At 42.9% G+C, this 20,140-nt stretch overlaps 1 protein-coding gene across 1 annotated transcript; it reads right to left on the bottom strand.

The window, feature by feature from the left end:
* Positions 1-17,637: 17,637 nt before the first annotated feature.
* On the bottom strand, positions 17,638-20,023 carry LOC109481438 (zinc finger protein 808-like). Its single transcript, XM_019784015.1, has 3 exons — positions 19,253-20,023; positions 18,565-18,923; positions 17,638-18,213 (listed from the first exon to the last, which is right to left on the bottom strand). The coding sequence occupies exons 1-3, from the start codon at positions 19,976-19,978 to the stop codon at positions 17,853-17,855; spliced, it is 1,446 nt and encodes a 481-aa protein (XP_019639574.1). The 5' UTR covers positions 19,979-20,023; the 3' UTR covers positions 17,638-17,852.
* Positions 20,024-20,140: the final 117 nt, after the last annotated feature.

The following is a 20,140-nucleotide window of genomic DNA, read 5'->3' as shown; positions in this document are numbered from 1 at the left end:
AAAAAGGTGAGGTCAACACATGAAACTGGTTTACATTTCAGTACATTCGATAAGTCTGTTGTTTAGTAACATGGAATTAAGTTTTAAAGGTAAAAAGCCCTCCTAGCAGCTTGTTCCGGAACTGCAGGGGCGTTTTGCTATACAACTTTGGATAACTGAAGCAATGACGGATCTTATGATATTGTTTGCAACCATTTGACTGGATTTGCAGACTTGTAAATTGTAGGAGGAAAGAATCCTCCTAGCAGCTTGTTCAGGAACTGCAGGGTCAGTTTTTTTTTTAAAATACGGATATAGATATAGATATAGATATAGACGTATTTTCATGATTTTGTTTACGACTTTTTCCAGACACGCCGTTTGACTGGGTGTGCAGGTTTTGCCAACAGGCGTTTGACGGACCCTGGCCACTGATGCAGCACGCAAGCGCAGTACACAACAACACCATCTACTCTGAGGCGGGACAAGACCCCGGAACCCTCCTCAACGGGCATCATCAGGCAGAGGAGACCGAGTCCTCGGGGTCCTTGTCCAGTGTTGAAACGCGCGGCAGCGATATTTCCAACGATGATGCAATAAATGTGCGTATATTTATATACTACAGAAAGTGATTGATTGATTGATTGATTGATTGATTGATTGGTTGATCGATTGATTGATTGATTGATTGATTGATTGATATTGACATGTATACGTACTCATTTTTGCCTGAGTCTAATGAGGAAATAAATTAATAGGTGTAAGGTACATTTCACAATGACGCAACACTGGGGCCTGTCAGCCATCGTAATCATTCTATTTTCGTTTTCTCTTCAGTTAGTTGACCATGGTAACTGGTCCTATAGCAGACAGCCTGTGGTGTTGTGTTACATTATGTAGCAAGTTGCAGGGCAGAGTTGGAGGGGCTGGTCACCATATATATACACTAATGTGTCTAAGTAAGAATAAGCAGAGCAGTAGTTTGTTAGGCTAGACTATAAACATTATGTATTTTCTTTGCAAATATTACCTTTCTAATTTTCTGTCTTTTTTTTGTTTTTTGTTTTTTGTTGTTGTTTCTTCAGGGAGCGCATGACGAGATGTTGATTCGGCCAGACGACAGCAGGCTACATGGTGGGACTTTACCATAACACAACAGCATTGGGAGGTACACTGTGTGAACTGTGAAACAATGACTGGATCGGGAGTTTGAAATCAGTGCGTTTTGATAGCGATGAATTAACCATGGATTAATTGTGGAGGTTCATGTTATTCTTGCCAGTGTCAAAGGCACAAAGCTTCGGAGAGATATCGATTCAATTCTATCTGTTCGTATATGTGATATGATTTCTTGCATTTATGTAGTAGAGTGGATCCATTCCTCAAGCTAACCGACATTTCGCAAACGCAGTCGTCCCTCAGTAAGACATGATCTGGAGCCGCAGCGGCATAGTTCACGTTTAGAACTTTTATTCAGCCTGTTTGGCTTCTTCAAGTGTGACACAAGTTCACGAAGTTCTGTCTTTTATATCTATCCAGTGCATAGTGCCCTGGTCATGATTTCTTGCATACTAGTACACAATGATGTAATGATAGGCTGAGGTTGGCCGATTTTATACATATGTTTTGCTGCAAATCATACCACTGATGTTCATTGTTGTAAATATTACGACACATTCGCAGTGGTTTTGATGCCGCTGTGACAGAAGTTCCAACTGCCGACTAGTATCTAAGACAGTCTTTTTCTTTAGCAATACAGCTGAATGTTACAGGCCTGTCGCAAGATTGTCCTCTCGATGTGTGTGACGGACATCCTACAAAGCAACCACGGTCTTTGTTGTAGACTAAGTGTGTTCAGTTTTTCTTACTACTCCATACATACTAATACGGCTCCATAGAGTTATTGAATAACGGTTACGGCGTTACAAATACACACACGATGATAGAAAGGTTGTAACAGCGATATCAGCATTTACCTTGCGTATAAAATAAACTGGTAAATGAATATGTATCATATGCCTCATACATATGATATGCCTCATTTATTGCATCCAGCGGTAGCACTATCTCAGAACGAAAGGGAATACGAGGTACTCGCGTTGGGTTGGCGTAAAAAAGATACCAGTGCAAAAAAGAAAGACCGATAAAACACGCCAGAAATAAGCCCATACCCAAACATCTGCTTGGAGAGTAGCGAGCGGCGCCCTTGAATTTCGCATCACGAAACCTCCCAGTGATAAATCTGTGAAGCGATCCGCTCTATTCGATACCTCCCGTCCAATAACCATCACCCGGGGGATACTTACAGCTTTATTATGGTGCAGCGCAGGTGACAGCCGCTTAGTGCGACAATCGCTCATTCTTCTCACCAGCAAAATCTGGCAAAGGCTGTCTGACATCAATTTCAATAGGAGCAAATAGAGTCAGGCTAACAAATTGAATGGAGCTTCAGGGGTTAAAGGCGATATACTTTCAGATTGTACCAATTCTCACGAAGTGCTACTGTAATGCAAATACTGTGGGGCAGCCCCACAGTACTGGGGCTGTAGCTAGTTGGATATATCTAGTGTTGGGCCTTGGATATTTTCAGTTTCAGCGTTTTTTGCAGCAAGATCGCATCAGATTTGTTGTTTTTTCCAGCATGTAATCACAAGACGTGGTGACGGTACACTCAGATGTTTTCCACTTATTTTTATGCCGCATCAAATTTGAGGTACCTAAAGGACGTTACACATAGATGCCATCCATAGAATGACATCAGAGATGCCGACAGGTGATTGACAGGAGTATAGAACAGTGTGAGCCCCGCCCTGGGGTGATGGCGGCACCGGCTCAGGTTACATAGCCTCCGGGTTTACTGTTAATACATCACTTGTCTTTATTCTCATTAATCACCGGCTGCGCTGGTCTCATACTGTGAATCACTTTATATTCGTGGCAGCAAAATTTCGCTGTCTGAGAAAAATGTACATGTTCGAGGAACTATATATACATTCGTGGCGGCAGTTGGATCAAAAAGAAAATCGGCGAATTATTTGTTTGAGGTACTAATAAATTCGTGTTACACAAGTGACCGCGAAAACCGCGAATATAAAAGTACCGGGAAAATTTATGATTTACAGTTTTCCTTATCAAACCACCATGATGCGAAAAATGAAAGACAACTATGATATGGAAGATAATTTTGGGAATGACGACCTTTATTGCACATTTTTGCCACACTAGAATAAGTACAGGTCACAGCAAAACATGATGAACGTACAGTTCAAATTGAGATACAAAATAAAACTAACTATCATTAGATAAATTCTACAAAACAAATAGAGAAATTTGAATCAATTTCAACTTGTATCCTGAAAATGGCGCTAAGATCATTCCAGATTGTCCTACATTCACCATTTCCAGGACGTAATTTACAGCAATGTGTGAAAACATACAAATCAACGCAATGCCCATAATAATCGATAAATATTCCCATAAAAACGTTTCCATTATAAAACGCATCATATCATACATGTATGACCCAGTTTTACACATGAGTTCACTGTGAAATATTCTTTTTTTTTTCATGTTTCGGACTTGTGTAATTCTTTCAACTAATTATAATCAAAACACAGTGAGAAAATACGTACTTTTTTTATTTGGCGCGCCGTCATATTATACATGACATATCCTGAAGCTTAATACGTGAAACTTTCCCCCCAGTTTCGCCCGTCAGATACTACTATATCAACGTCTGCTACTCAACGACGATCAATAATTTTTGTCCCGTCGCCTTTACAGATCGATCAAGGTCGTATTTCAGGGATATCATCAAATTTCTCGGCTGAACTGCCAGCGCGACCTGACCTCATCAAGATAAGATAAACTTTCTATCCGGGCGGTTGGCCTCGGTTTTAGAGGCAATTTTCAGGCAAATCTGGCTGCCGGAGGGTGCGATAGTTTTGACCTCTCGTCGTGCGGGGTTGGTATAATGAAGTGAGGAGGCGGGCAGCGATATGTTAGATTGTTCAGACATATTCTGGCATCCAAGACCTACGATGTAAAAAATGTATAAATCAAAAACTATGCAAATTTGGTCATACATGTTTCAAAAAGAGAGAAGAGATCCTGTAGATATAGACATAGCACAGCAATGCAACACTTGTTCCTTCTACCCTTGTACCTCAGTTATCTTCCTTACATGTATGTAGTGCGTTTGGCCCATGTAGGGCGTGAATATGCAATGAAGTTCATTGTCATTATATTTTTGCCTGGTATCCAGTCGTTCTGTCCAGGCGGTTGGCCCACTGTATCATTTGTTACGCCGGCTGCAGTACCAACAAAAGCCGCCAGGGGGCCCAATGTCTAATCATTTCTAGGTCTACCCACCTACCCACCTACCAAGTTTCATGACAATCCACCCATAGCGTCTTGAGTTGTCTTTGGGTCCTGACGGTTGGCCTCGGTTTTAGAGGCAATTTTCAGGCAAATCAGACTGCCGGAGGGTGCGATGGTAGCTGACCTCTCGTCGTGCGGTGTTGGTATAATGAAGTGAGGAGGCAGGCCGCGATATGTTAGACTGTTCAAACATATTATGGCATCCAAGACCTACGATGTATATCAAAAACAATGTAAATTTGTTAATACATGTTTCCAAAAGAGAGAAGAGATCCTGTAGATGTAGCATACTTGTTCCTTCTACCCTTGTACCTCAGTTATCTAACGTATAATCAGTGCATTTGGCCCATACAGGGCGTGAATATGCAATAAAGTTCATTATTATTGTCATTATATTTTAGCCTGGAGTCCAGTCTTTCTGTCCAGGCGGTTGGCCCACTGCATATGTTGTTACGCTGGCTGCAGTACCAACAAAAGCCGCTAGGGAGCCCAAAATCTAACCATTTGTAGGCCTCATCAAGACCTACCCACCTACCAAGTTTCATGACAATCCATCCATAGCTTCTTGAGTTGTCTTTAGGTCCGGACGGTCGGCCTCGGTTTTAGAGGCAATTTTCAGGCAAATCTGGCTGCCGGAGGGTGCGATGGTAGCTGACCTCTCGCCGTGCGGGGTTGGTATAATGAAGTGAGGAGGCAGGCCGCGATATGTTAGATTTTCTGACACGCCGTTGCTCGTTCTTGGATCTCCTGGGCGGCGCTCTGACTGGCAAGGGGTCAAAGATTGCCGACGATTCCTTATTCTTTTATCTATTTTCCGTCATTTTTACCCAGTAGTAACACTTCCAGTGGTAGTTTCCAATGGGGCCATGCGCCATACATACATGTACATATGCAAGTGAAATACATAAAGTCACATACAAACATTGAAGATACAATAAATAATGATTCTCAATGAGTCTGTATGTTTGTCCAGCAGAAACAATTGCAGGGAGAGTGGGTGGATACTAGCAGTTGGTATTTTACTTGATTGACAGGGAGGTTAATTCTTCCCCACCCAAGTGCTGTCAACCTACTCTATCCGGGCGAAAACGTTGTTCTGATACCATATCGACTTGGTCTACTCTGTCCGGACAAACAGCCACACAAACCCACAGCTCCTACACCCAAAACAACAAAAGGATTATGAGATGTTACGAATTTGCCGAACCTCCTAAATCGCATATATGTATTAATCCCCGAATGGAAGGATCAGACTCGTAAAGAGGATTAGAACGTTTGGCGAGGTCATGGCAGTTTCATTGCGCTCCGCTCATCGCTCGTGTATACGCTTATCAGGCTTAACACTAGCCTCTACCAGGCTTCGGGAGGCGGCTGGAAAGTGTAGAAATCGGCCAAATAGAGATAGATAACATTCCGGGGGAGTTGGTCCGCTAGAGAGCGACACAGAGAGAGACAGAAAGGGAGAGAGAGACAGCGAGAGACAGAAAGAGAGACAGACAGAGAGAGAGAGAGAGAGAGAGAGAGAGCAGTTTGCCGCAAACTGTGGTCTTCAGCGGACCAACTCCCCCGGCATGTTATCTCTCTATTTGGCCAATTTCTACATGCACTTTGCAGCCGCCGCCCGAAGCCTGGTAGAGGCTAGCGTAATCCGGCCGGTCAGCTGTAGTTATCGCCAGGGGGTCCCCACCTCGCGTGATAACACCGGGGATTAATTACATTTTTGTGTTCACTTAAAGGTTATCGCAGTAACCCTGATCCTCCTTTGTTTATGTACTATTCATATTGTATTATCAAATGGTGTCGTATACTAGCTGCCAGAATATCAACGATTGAAGTATGGGCGTTTTGCTGGAATAAAACATCGAGCTGGGTGAAGAATGGAATCCTTTGGTTGGATAACAGTGAACCAATTATCCGGGTTTTATGTCTCACACGCGTCTCTAGAGGTACTTTCACTTGTCAAGCGAACGGTTGAGTGATACATGACTCTTTTGGTATGTTGTTTGTGGGGCCGATATAACCGCCCTTCGGCGTAACACACCAGCTTCGCGGGCACGCGGTGCGGCGGCAGCTGGCTACATTACACCGATCGACTTGCGACACCTAACCCTTGAAGATCTAACTCTAGACATTGTTTAAAGCTATCTACTGACAATGCCCCTACTGTACTTGGTGACAGCAAGTTCCACTCTGCGATAGTTCTAGGAAAGAATGAAGATGCATGCATGTATGGAAATCTGCACTAAAGAAGCGGTACGTCAGTGTCGTTTGGAAGCGTCAGATAAAGCCGCCGTTTTCAGACTTCCGATCTTGTTACTGAGCCGATCTATCAGCCAGGGAGACGGGAAGGATTCGGGAGGCAGCAAGGCCTAGTAAAATGTTTTGTTTCCTGTTTCAGTCCTGAAAAAATTAAGGTTGGTAGGTAGGGATTATCTTTTTTCTTCCTTTGTTTAGACTTCGGTAATATCTATATAGGGGTCCAACTATTTAACAAAGCATAAGGACACTTTTCTTGTCAATGTTAATGTTAGCAAACCAATTGTACAACGTTTCATCACTGAGGTGTCAGATCATGGGGCTAGAGAAGGTCAATCAGCTCGAAAAATTAAGTCCCTTGCCAGGTTTTTTCTTCAAGGGTCGGTCGGGAAACAGGAAACACAACATTTTTTCCTATGCCCAGGCAATCCGTCAGAGATCGCGGTTTCATCTTTACCAAATAATCCTGCAGATTTCCCTACGGTGAATCTTTTGACAGTGCAGATAATACCGTGTTAAACATCCAATCAGAGACTGCAAAACTTCATCAAAGTGTAGTTTGAAGCGATTATGAGGACAACACTGTTGCCAGATAGCTGCTGACTGCTTTTATGTAATAATGGAAGATGGTACAACTTAATTCTGGTGTGCTTTAGAGATCGCTGCAACTGTTTAAGCAATCCCGTACAATTATGCTAAGTCAGTGATATTGTGTAGATGAAACGCTATGACATGAACAAAAAAATCATTGACAACGTCAGAGATCAGATAACTGTTGACTTCCCTTCTATGTAATAATAGAATACAGCACAACTTAATTCTGGTTATGCTTTAAAGATCACTGCAACTGTTTAAGCAATCCTGTGCAATTTGGATAGGTAAGCCAGAGATATTGTGTAGATGGAACGCTATGATGTGAGTGAACAAATCCTTGACAACGTCAGAGATCAGATAGCTGTTGACTTCATTTATGTGATAATAGAAGACAGTACAACTTAATTCTGGTTATGCTTTAAAGATCACTGCAACTGTTTAAGCAATTTTGCACAATTTGGCTACGGGTAAGCCAGAGATATTGCGTAGATGGAACGTTTTGATATGAACAAACAAGACCTTGACAATGTGATTGTCAGAGATCAGATAGCTGTTGACTTCCTTTATGTAATGATTGAATACGGTCTACCTTAAATCTGGGTGTGCCTTATTAGAGATCACTGCATCTGTTTAAGCAATCTTGTCCAATTACACGTACTCTTTGACTGTGTAAGCCGTAGATATTGTAGATAAGCACACACGTATAGATGTTGCGCCATGATAGGAACACACAAATCCTGGACAAAGTCGTTTGAAGGGAAACAAGTCAATGAGAAAATGACAAAAATAGATTTTTTCTAGACTCCAGGGAAGCTAATATGCAATCCTCGTCTTCCTGAATTCTCCCATGTCGACCTCTGGATACTGACACCTTTGGCCTCCTGTCATTCTGCCTGTCAATCGTCCCCTACTCCCACGTTCTGTCTACATAGCTTAAAGTTTAGAAAAAACAAATACGGTATTTTCTTTCGCTGTACAAACAGGCTCCCCTACCCTACTGCAACTAACTTTTCTTTCTTTCTTTCTTGGCAATGACAACAGGTCAATACACAGGTTGTCAAGGCAGTCGTGACTGGTATTAGATAACCCACATATGAGGACAAACATGAAATAAAGAAATCTACTATAAATACAAGACCTGAAATAAATACAACATAATATGACTGGTTATACAATGTTCAGTACTATAATACATGATATAAGAAAAACCTAAGCGGTTTTGGTGGCTCAAAGACAGTATCAAACTGGGAAGACAGTATCATTGACAGAACAGTTTCCAAAATGGCTGTCAAAAAAGATACCGGTACAAAAAAGGCCGATAAAACGCTTAAGATCGCTTCAAAAATAAGCCGAAGTCTAAACCTCTGCTTTGAGAGCAACTAATTGGCTTCCACGCTGGGTATATTCCCGGCGTTTACGACTGAAGTTGTGCTTACAGAAGGAGCCGGTTTACGAGCGGAAGGTTCTCCTGGGAGACGCCGTTACGCAGTAACTACTGCTGATGTCAGGTTCTCCTGGGAGACACCATTAGTGCATAACTACTGCTGATGTCAAGAGGAAGCAGTTAGCGTCTCTCAGAACCCATAACTAACTCGCTTGTTTTTATATACGAATAGCAACAGCTTCTACCAAATTAATAATACAGTATATCGTAACAACTGTACAAGTGGCAAGTGTGTATTTCTGTATCAATGTCTTCCAGTGGCATATATATAAGGCTCATAAAAGCCAATCGTCAACTACAAAATGCTACATATTGTAGAATACACACACAAATAAAAGAACAGCGACTCTGCTACATTCTCTGTTAATCCTTGCTACAAATTTATGCGATGCAATAGAGAACAATATTTTTAATATTACAAACAGATATTGTTCAAAATAGTGAAATGCATGGACATATAGTCTTTTATTAGGAAGCAGTTAACTGATCTTCTCGTCTTCCAATTTGAAATAAATCTTGATGCAAAAATATTCAGTTATTCCGGCCCTGACTGTGTGATATGAAGTTAACGTCTGTGTCAGTTATGAATAACAAAGGCGGCGACTTAAATTAACAGTCGCCTCGTATCAATGTGAATTGGTAGAAGGGTCTTGTGGGGAATCAACTGTCTAAAAGAGGGCCTGCATGCCTTTTACCCTGAGGCATAATTCATCCTTGATTGTTAGTCACACCCCATGCATACCCTACTTAAACAGTTGAAGAAGATGCTGCATTTTTCTACAGTATGAAGGATGGGTGGAACGATTTCATGCTGCATTGCACGGGGAGATATTCGCCTCGGGGGAGACATGAATAAAGAACTGCCGACCGAGTGGCAGAAAAGATATAGATGTTTGTTTTAGCGGGATGATAAGAAACGGTGGGAGGTCGGATGGTACATAGAACATTCGCTCCATAGAACATGCGAACATTCGAATATTGGTTCCATAAAATATGCGAACATTCGAATATTCGTTCCATAGAATATGCGAACATTCGAACAGTCGTTCCATAGAATATGCGAACATTCGAACATTCCTTCCATAGAATATGCGAACATTCGAACATTCGTTCCATAGAATATGCGAACATTCAATACATGAAACAGAGTCAGACGAATTTGTGTTGGTGTTTCTATTTAAAACGCCAAATTAGGAGAAGCGAGTCTTGCCATAGCAGTATTAAACCAAACCATCATAATAAAACACTGACACCTGGTAGGTCACGCGAGATGTTGCGAGAATTGGCGAGACGTCAGCTAATTTTATTGCCGTCAGGTTTCCCGTGGCGGAACAAATTAAGACCGATGATTGTAGCGAAACTGCGACCATAAATTCAATACGTGTGAGACTGTGTACGAGAGAGGGACCCCCGGTCATAGCTGACATTTACATGAACTCAGTCTCCCGTCTAGCATGAAAGACACAAATCCGGAGCAGTCCTCAATGCTGTGCCCTTGGGAAAGGCACTTTACACCTAGCTCCCCACTCTACTCAGGTAAAAATAAGTACCTAGCTTCGGTTTGGGAAGTCATCTTAGATGGGACCATGGCAATATGAGATGCTTAATGCTGATTGGTCAATATCTAATACTCGAGCAGAGCGCCCTGCACTAGATAGGCACGGTAAAAGTATAAAAGGAGGAGTGGTCCGATCTCTGTCATTCTTGATAAAGACTGAATTAAAGTCGAAACCGGTCGAATTCCGTCTCGAGTCTGTCATCTTCCCATCGCTACGAATGTCATCTTAGATGGGACGTTAAGCCGGAGGAGGGCCACATCTCCAGTTATTAAAACGTTATCCAGTTTCTGTTTTTATTCATTCGCAGATTAGTAAACATACAAATAAAGAATAAAAGGAAAAAGAAATAGTATGCAGGCAGCAAGAAGCCTAGTAGCCTCATTTAGACTTGACATATAATAACCATGATACTATAATGATTAAATAATGTGCTACGATGTATCATGAGCTTCAATTTGGTGCAAGGATGCGTAAAAAGTTGGAACGATGATTGAGAAGCAGGTCGGACCCTCTCACACGGCAGGAATCACAGAATCATTACGCGTAATCGCGACACGCCAAAGTTTGCCTCAGCGCTACGTAAGGCCACACCAAGTCATTTTTATGGATGACGTCCTCTGGAGACTCTAAATCTAATACGAGAGCGCGAAACAAAACAAGAAGGGCCGAAAAAAGGAAGATATCTAGATTTGAAATATGCTAAGGGACGACAAATGTTAGAAATCAAATTGACTGTGAATGTAACAACCAACAAGTCTTTTATTCGTCATGAAAACAGCAAATCAGTCCTGTTTCTTGACTTAAATCAAATCAAATCTTCCCTTCTCCGAAGTGACTGTTGTGACTCTTTGGTCATAGTCACAAGAAGCTACTGTCTCAAAATCAGTGCGCGTGCGGACGTCATCCTTGAAAATTACTTGGTGTGGCCTAATCGCGACACGCCGAAGTTCGCCTCAGAGCTGCCGCGGGCCAGTTCACATGGCAGGTTTAATACTGCTGCAGGCACACCGTGACATTTCACCAACATCCGGCCCTGTCCAGGCGTGAATGTCATCTGATGTTTCAGCACACACGGGGCATGAACTTGACAAGACGGAAACATGGTTTATAACATGCTGAGTCGTCTGGAGGTCACAGGAGATAATAAAAAAGTGTCTACGTACGTCTTTTGAAATACTTTCATGGTGCTGAATTTGTTTCCGTTTCGGCAGCCTGATGTGATATGAGGTACTAGTTGGCAAGTTTCCTCTAAACTTGTACCGCATCTACGTGAGTTTTAATATTTTGAATTGTGTCAAAAAGTACAGAAAGAAACTATGGGAAACTTAGTGCTGATTTGGTTTCCATTTCAGTAACCTACAATTTTGCACCGCGTCTAAGTTACAGAACCAATATTTGAACTGTGTCCAAAGAGTACATAAAGCAGCACCTGTCCTTGGTGCTGATTCAGTTTCCGATTCGGTAGGCTGATGTGATATGAGGTATGAGTTGGCAACTGTCCTGCAAACTTCCGTCTACGTTTTATAAAATGTCTCTGAATTTTTATCGACAAGAACGAAAAGAAACAATTGTTGATCATTCCTTGGTGTTGATTTGTTTTCTATTCCGGTAACCTACAAGTTACAATTTACAAATAAATGAATAAATTTGTTAGCATTAGTATTTTTGATGTCTTGGGGTGGTGGGACTACGGCGCACTGATATGTCAACTTTGTGTATTTATATGTTGATTGTATCTTGTTGTGTGGCGCTGTTAATATAAGTTATAAACTTGAGTGCAGCGCCACACTGTCCTTGTTATGTTTTGATGTATTGACGATTAAAAAAAGGAAGAAGAAAGACCATCCTGCGGTGCGTGAATGATTTTTCTGGCGGTTCCTACCTGACACGAATGTTCGCCAGGTGCGCTGAGTCGGAAACACAGAGGTAATGGTCTCCTTACTGCACCTGAGGCCCACCAGAACCGGGCTCAGAATCCAGCACGGACTTCACATCATGTTAGTGCATCCAAACGGAAACCGAATCAGTAACAAGAAGAGAAAAGTTCTCTATGCTACCTTTTGGACACAATTTAAAAAATGCTTAAAGAAGAACAGTACGCCAACTTTTATTACAATTTAAGCATGTTTGAATCATAATTTTTGACATCTTTAAGTTGCTGAAAGGCTACGTGAAAACCGGAAAATAAGGATCCACCTACGGAAAGACCACGTAAAGACGATCTTTCTTTTCTTTTGATTAACGTTAACGAGCATTACAAATGCAAAGCAAACCGCTAGCAGCCCCAAGATGTATCGGTATGAAAATATTCCATGACAGCGGGTTTTATAATAACCATTTATGCTACGGATGATGTATTTCTTTAATAATTTCCCGCCATTTTTCATGGCTGTAGGCGACGTTACTCAGAACCGAGCGTAAATGAGAAATTAAGTCGACACAGCACAGGGTAGCCTGGGCCGTGGGGGTTTGGATGCAAGCTTGCAAAACGCTTCGTGACTGCATATTTCATTTTAATGCAGTTAGACGATAGCGCATCCTACTAGAGTACTGTTATACAGTGCTTCCGACTAATTACAATGCAAAATGGATACTAGCTGAAACGTCTGACCGTTCCCAAAATCATATCCAGTTGCTTGAGTAACTGTTTTTTGGCGTATCGTATTACCTGGATGTCTAATCTTTAGCGGATGCTACCTGAAACGTCTGACGGTTCCCAAAATCATATCCAGTTGCTTGAGCAACTGCTTTTTGGCGTACAATGCAAAACGTATCAGAAATTGAGAAATTTGGCGTCCGTAAAACAATGCAACAACATCAACGTTCGAATCAGGCGTTCGAATTTTCGGAAGCGGCGCAAGTGGAATGCGTTCGAACATTCTATGGAACGCATGTTCGAACAATCTATGGAACGAATGTTAGAATGTTCGCATACCCTATGGAACGGATGTTCGAATGCTCGAACATTCTATAAAACGAATGTTCCATACATGTATATTGCAGATCATGTCCGCATAAGGCATCCGCTCAGGTCTTTGAACGTAACGGACAATCAACGACTGTGGAGGGGGGGGGGCTCTTACCGAATCCAATTTCCAGCGCTATAATGGGCACCGCGCAAATCTGGCGGGAAAAAAACCTAGGCGGTCAGCGATGCAGGCAGAAAACCCGCCCTCAGGGGGGACCGGGTATCTTTTATTCAGAACAAAGTCGTTACAGAAACGACTTCGGAAATGTCAGACAAAGGTTGCGGCATTCTACAGGCTTTCCACCAAAGCTGTCCTTATCAACAGTTACCGGTTTATATAGCTACAAATGAAGTTTCTTGCTACGTAACGCCAACAAAAATTGATGCCTGTAAAGTATAGCAGGAGTCAGCATGTTTATGGTCGATGTGAACTTTCCAGGCAACATAAGTGCCGTAGGAAATGTCAGACGTGTAGCGGTGGGAGGAGCGCGGTTGTTACGGATCGTGTCATTAGTGTTGCTGCTAACAAGGACACATGCTAGGGCAGAAGCCGATGTCACAGTCGGCTGGAAAGAGTAGAAATTGTTCCAATAGAGAGCTCGAGATAGCATGCCAGGGGGGTCGGTCTGTTGGAGAGAACAGTTTGCCGTACTCTCTAGCGGATGTGTGTCTGTGTGTGTGTGTGTGTGTGTGTGTGTGTGTGTATGAGCGTGTGCATTTCTCTCTCTCTCTCTCTCTGTGTGTGTGTGTGTGCGTGTGTGTGTGTGTGTGTGTGTGTATGTGTGTTGGTATGCGTGTATTTATGTATGTTTGTGAGTGTAAACTATTGACAACCACGCAAAATCTCACCTCGTATCATCAAAACATTAGGCTGTAAAAAAACTGTATCAGCCCGCAGACATCAATATTTCTCCAGTCTCGGTCACCGCCAATGCGTCATAAGGAATGAATAATAAACATAAACCCACCAGATCCACCATAAGCCTGGTGTAATCCCCGCTACAAATCTTCCTCCACTACTCACATGTAGTAAACCCGCTGACGTCTTCACTACACAAATCCTCGGCAGTGATTCACAAACCTTAAAGGCATCCAGTGCAGTTTTTAGGGCTTGAAAACCCGATTTTTCAACGTAAATATTCTAGTCACTTATCTACATACTGAGTTGAAACTACGCTAGCAAAAATTCCCACAATTCTGACGGAAAATGGTTACTGGAAGGGCCCTGGGCTGATTTTTAGGGTACCTCCCATAAAATAAAGGACTCGTGGTGCAGCTTGTTTCTGCAGTTAAGTACCCAAAGTATGATTGAAATGTGCTAATGTGAAGCAGTATGTGTCAATATCATAAAGAGTGCCTTATTCAGAATATTTCCAGTTTTGCTGCTCTGAAATCGAATGGATGCCTTTAATATCAGACAGATTTCCTCATCCAGCAATCCTGGTAGGGATCTGCAAACCTTAACCGTCTGCTTGATACATGTCGTTCCACAGGGCATGCCTGGAACCAAGTCGCACCAAAGCCATGACATACTTTATATCTGTTCATAAAGGAAGACTAGACATCTTTTCCAGACGCTGGGTGACGTCTAGTTTTTATTACTTCAATGAGAAATGGTGGCATTGTTTTGGGAGTGTCTGTCAGTCTGTGTGTCTGTGTTTTGGATATTTCCGGTGAGCATAACTTAAAAAGATCTGGATAGATTGTGATGATATTTATCTTCATGAAAAATGGAGGTACTGTTTTTGGTGTATCTGTCTGTCTGGGTGTCTGTGTTTCGAGATAACAAGCATTTCAAATCGCACCTGCAAAGTACTGGCTGTGTGCTATTTCGTTCCCCGGCCATGTAATGACCAAAAAAGGCACAGAACAGCCTATTAGTATTACGTGTCTGTGTCCGGATTAGCAGTTTGATCACAGACCTGCGTGAGCAGCTTTAGTTCCTGATCCATCTGTAATCACGGCTCGCTTTCAGACACTCTCTCCCGTGTTTCTTTCTCCACACAGCCTCACGCGATCTTACGTCTTCCGCTTTTACCTGCACATCCTCTGAATTCAATTTGCAACTTGTAGTTGCCAATAGACTACTCTCCAAGCAGAGGTTTGGGTTTTAGCTTATTTTACGATACTGCAGCAGAGTTTGGAGTGCAAAAAAAGCCCGAAAGCAAAGCCTAAAACACTTTGCTTGGAGAGAACCAATAGACCGTTCCTGATCGAACACGTCGAACCCCCTGTTCTATTTCCCTGCCCTTCCCGCGCTGATTTTGATGGAGGTGTTCGAAATAGAACAGGGGGCGGGGCTTGTGGTGTTCGAAATAGAACAGTGGGCGGGGCCTTTTGGTGTTCGAAATAGAACAGGGGCGGGGCTTACTTTGTTCGATCAGTTCGCATAAGGAACGTTCTATAGATGCATATCATGAAAGATCTGGGGGTTTAGTGCTAGAAAATCCGCTACATAAATGATACGATTACATTGCGGGGTGAGGCGTGCGTCGTTTAAGGTCGCTAATTACTTCGAAAGGATCTCCTGTGAATTACGCAGCTTTACCGAGATGTGTCCTCTCGTGCCAGCGCATCGTGATGGTGGGATGAACATCTATCCAGGATCGCAGGTCTCCAATCTCTCACCCACATGCGTGCTTCTACACACGCGATAACTGGAGAAACTGCCATTTATTCTAACATCTCTGCATTCTCGATCCTACATGTTAGACAGTAAGTGACTTTAGCAAAATACAGTGTTTGCCTTCACACGGTATAGCATAACAAATTACTACTTTCTTTATTCTTACTCACATTCAGTCTGTCAGATACTAGTATATGGTGACCAGCCCCTCCAACCGTGTCCTACCACAAGCTATGTAACCGAACACCACAGTTACCATAGTGATTGACCTTTTGTATTTGGAGGAGAAGAAGGAGAAAAACACGAGAAGCGAAGAAACAGAATGTACTACACTGACTACATTACACCGAACGACTTGTTACACCTAACCCTTGAACCCTCTAAACATTGTTTAAAGCTATCTAATGACAATGCCCCTACTGTACTTGATGACAGCGAGTTCCACTCTGTGATAGTTCTAGGAAAGAATGAATTTTTGGACACCTCAATCTCTGGTACTTGAAGGCATGGCTATTTCTTGTTCTCTTCTGGGCTGGTATTAGGTACTTAGTCGTTGGTACGTCCACCAGTTTATTAGTCATTTTGTACATCATGCATAGTCTGGACATTTTTCGTCTGTCTTCCAGTGACATCCACTGTAGGTTTCCTTTCATTTCCGTGACACTAGCACAGGATTGTGAGAATGACACTGAGTGAGTTACACTGAGTGAGTTATAGGGATGAGCTGTGGAAATTCAGAGACAGGCAATGGTTCGTGTAATTGAGGAACGGGAAGGGACCACAGTCGGTTGAACACTGCTTAATAAAGACGCCGGAACATTACAGCACCAGATGCGGCGCTATTTATGGATTCTCCCGGAAGGCATATTTACTGTACATTCGCACAGTGAATGATTGAGTGATTGTTGAGTGAGTGTGTTGGTGAATGTTTTAGTGAGTGAATGGGTGAATGAGTGAGTGAATGAATGAGTGAATGGATGAGTGAATGTGTGAATGAATGAATGTGTGAATGAATGAATGAATGAACTAGTGAATGAATGTAAGTGAATATGTGTGTGAGTGTGTGAGTGAGTGAGAGTGATTGAGTAGTGAATACGTGAGTGAATGAGTGAATTAATGTGAGTGAATTAATGTGAGTGAATGAAAGAATGTGTGAGTGAGTGAGTGAGTGAGTGAGTGAGTGAGTGAGTGAGTGAGTGAGTGAGTGAGTGAGTGAGTGAGTGAGTGAGTGAGTGAGTGAAGAGTGGGCACACAGCATAAGAACTACAAAAACTCACTTTTGTAGGTTTTTATTAGACCGGGTGTTCCGCATATATTTACAAAGAAACACCCAATCCTCGATTCCCTTGGCAACTTAATGACAGAAATGCACGTCCTCGCATTATTGAAATCCATGACTTTGTACAAAACATACCTAACGTTACATGTAGCACCTAATCCCAAATCCCAAGCAGATCTTTTGGTACCAAACTCCTAACCCAGACAGTACACGTCGGCGGTGTCTTGCCGTCTGGTTTTAACTTTGCTACCGACAGATCTGCTTGGATATTACCTTCCCACCATCACATCAACGTTAGCATAATTAATTAATAAGAAAACCCTCCAAGAGTTTCACCGATCATGCAATTCGGTGAGTGAGAAGTATTTAAAATACAATGAAAGTTTTATTGCAAATTCATGCCCGAAGGCTAATTGCATGAACAGAAGAAACATTTGTATAAAAACAAGTAATACGTACACATAGAACTACTGATAACTATTAAGAGACTACTAGTAGAAAAACTACTGGGTTTGACTTCTTTTTTGAAGACAGAGGAAGACAATAATACAAATAATACCAATTGCGTTATTGATAACTAAAACACTTGGCAAAGTTCATTAAGTTCCTGAAGTCCGGTCTCTTTACATATTCATGCCCACACCTCATGTGTTGCTTTAGATAGTCCTGTTTGTTTGTTTGTTTGTTTGTTTGTTTGTTTGTTTATTCGTTTGTTTATTCATGCTGACTCCTAACGTGCTGCTTCAGATGGTCTTGTTTTTGTTTATTTATTTATTTATCTGTTTGTTTGTTTGTTTACGCCAGCACCTGATCACGTGCTGCTTCAGATGGTCCTTTCTGGCAGTAGCGAACTCGCACATTTCACATCGGAACGGTTTTTCTCCCGTGTGTGCCCGAATGTGCGCCTGCAGTCGAGAGTTATCCACAGTTGAATACTCACACATGTAACACTTAAACGGCTTCTCTCCAAAGTGCCTGGACATGTGGCGGACAAGGTGGAACTTTCTTACAGCTGCGTAGTCGCAAAACTCGCACTTGAACGTCCTGTCGGGTTTGACCGGAGCGTGCTTCGCCATGTGGCCCTGGAGGTGGTGGCGCCGCCTAGCGGCGTACCCGCAAACTTCACACCTGTCAAAGTAAAGAGAAAAAGTAGAAATGTAACATTTGCAAAGCAAATGCATGATGTTTACCTTCGCATATGGTTTGCTCTATTAATTCTGACTCAAATTTCTATGGACAGACAGGAGTCTAAATCCCTCCTGCTATAAAATTGCAACATGATGTAACACAACACCAGTTACCATGGTGACAGACGTCTGGTCATTGACCTTGTTTGGAGAAGAAACTGAGCAAAAACAACGTTTTCCTTCAACTATCAAATATGGATAGTATTAATATGTAATTTGTGTGCTCTTATGTTACTTTGTTTATTCATGTTGTATTGTCAATAAAGTTTATGGAAAAAAAACATATTCACACCTGTAGGGTTTCTCCCCCGAGTGCGTCCTTCGGTGGTTTGCCAGGACGTCTTTGGTGCTTGCCATGTAGCCACAATCCTCACACATGTACGGACGGACCCCCGTGTGCCGAAGGATATGCCGCTCTAGATGGCTGGACACAAGCGCTGCGTAGCTACAGTGAGGACATTGGAACGGTCGCTCGCCCGTGTGTTTTCGCCTGACGTGCAGACGAAGTAGAGACACCGTACGGAAGGTGTGCCCGCAGTCGGGACACTTGTACCCGAGGTTGTGCCTTGTCTTGTGGAGGTTGTGGCTTGTCGTGTGGACGTCGCGAACGTGTTGTCTCATGTTCTTCCTCCACTTGGTGAGATAGTCGCACTGTGAAAGAAAGTGAAAGAAAGTGAAAGTGATCTCTAACCAGTTTTAGCTCATTGAAGAGCTATAATATAATCTTCCACTGGTCGTGACAGAGAAGACTGATACTATGTACAGTATTTACAGGTTCATTGTACTGGAAAAATTCCCCTAGCTCTTTTCGACAAGCACAATGAACAGTAGACCACAGCTTAATGTCCTGTCCTAAGGACTGCGACCCTAAACAGTAGCGTGCATGTCGGGTGAGCGACAACAGCCGGGATTCGAACTACAAACCCCTTAGTCCAGAGGCAGGATCGTTAGCCACTGGACTACGCACGTGCGCTACTAACCTGTGGACACTGCAGGAGCCCTGTCTTCCCGTGTTTCTCGAGATGTTCGGAGATGTCGTCGTTCTTTTCTCTCTCCAAGTCGTCCGGGTCTTCTTGTGTCTTGTTGGAGTGCGTCCTGCGCACGTGCATGTTGAGCCCTCGCTGGTTAAGAGCGGTGAACGGACAGAGGGTACACCTGACGCTTCCCTCTGCGTGCTGACGTCGCAGGTGAGCGTCCAGACGTCGCGGCGATCTGGCTTTGAAGTCGCACCTGTCGCACTTGAAACACGCCGTCGCTGGCTTCACGTGTTGGTGGTTTTCTGTGACGTTTGGGTGTAGTTGTTTCTTCGCGCCTTCTTTTTCCTCACCTGAGTCGGTCTCGGCCGAATTTGAAGGCCCGAAAATTTGACTTGAAGTTTTCTCTTGTGTCGTTAGGTGTCGCTCAAGCTTCGGATCATGCTGCATTTGTGTCACGCATTGAAGACATGCGTCCAGTTTCCCGCCTTCAGATTTTTGCATATCACCGTTTAGATGCAATGGATGACAATTCTTCGAGTGCTGGTTATCGAGGCTGGCCCAGGATCTTACACTAGAGTGTACACTCGGTTCTACACAGCTACTAGCATGTTTTACATCTGGTTCGTCTGCCTGTAGCGCTCCTACTAGCACATTGTTGTTCTCGGTAACTGCCTGGTTTAGCTCCCCGTTGAACGGTCGGTCCATTTTCTTGCCTTCGTCCTTTCGCATATCACCGTTTAGATGCAAGGGACGGCTTTTCTTCAAGTGTTGCTGATTGAGAATTGAGGGGCTCTCACTCTCAGTACTATTTGGTAGTGCTGACAACACATTGTTGTTCTCGCTAACCGCTGCCTGGTTTTTGTCATCTCCAAGCAGATCCCTTTCGGTGGC

Source organism: Branchiostoma belcheri, unplaced genomic scaffold (assembly GCF_001625305.1).
Source record: "Branchiostoma belcheri isolate BF01 breed outbred unplaced genomic scaffold, Haploidv18h27 scaffold55, whole genome shotgun sequence".
Lineage (NCBI taxonomy): Eukaryota > Metazoa > Chordata > Leptocardii > Amphioxiformes > Branchiostomatidae > Branchiostoma > Branchiostoma belcheri.
Note: the sequence above shows the minus strand (reverse complement) of the source record. Positions and strands in the feature narration are given on the sequence as shown.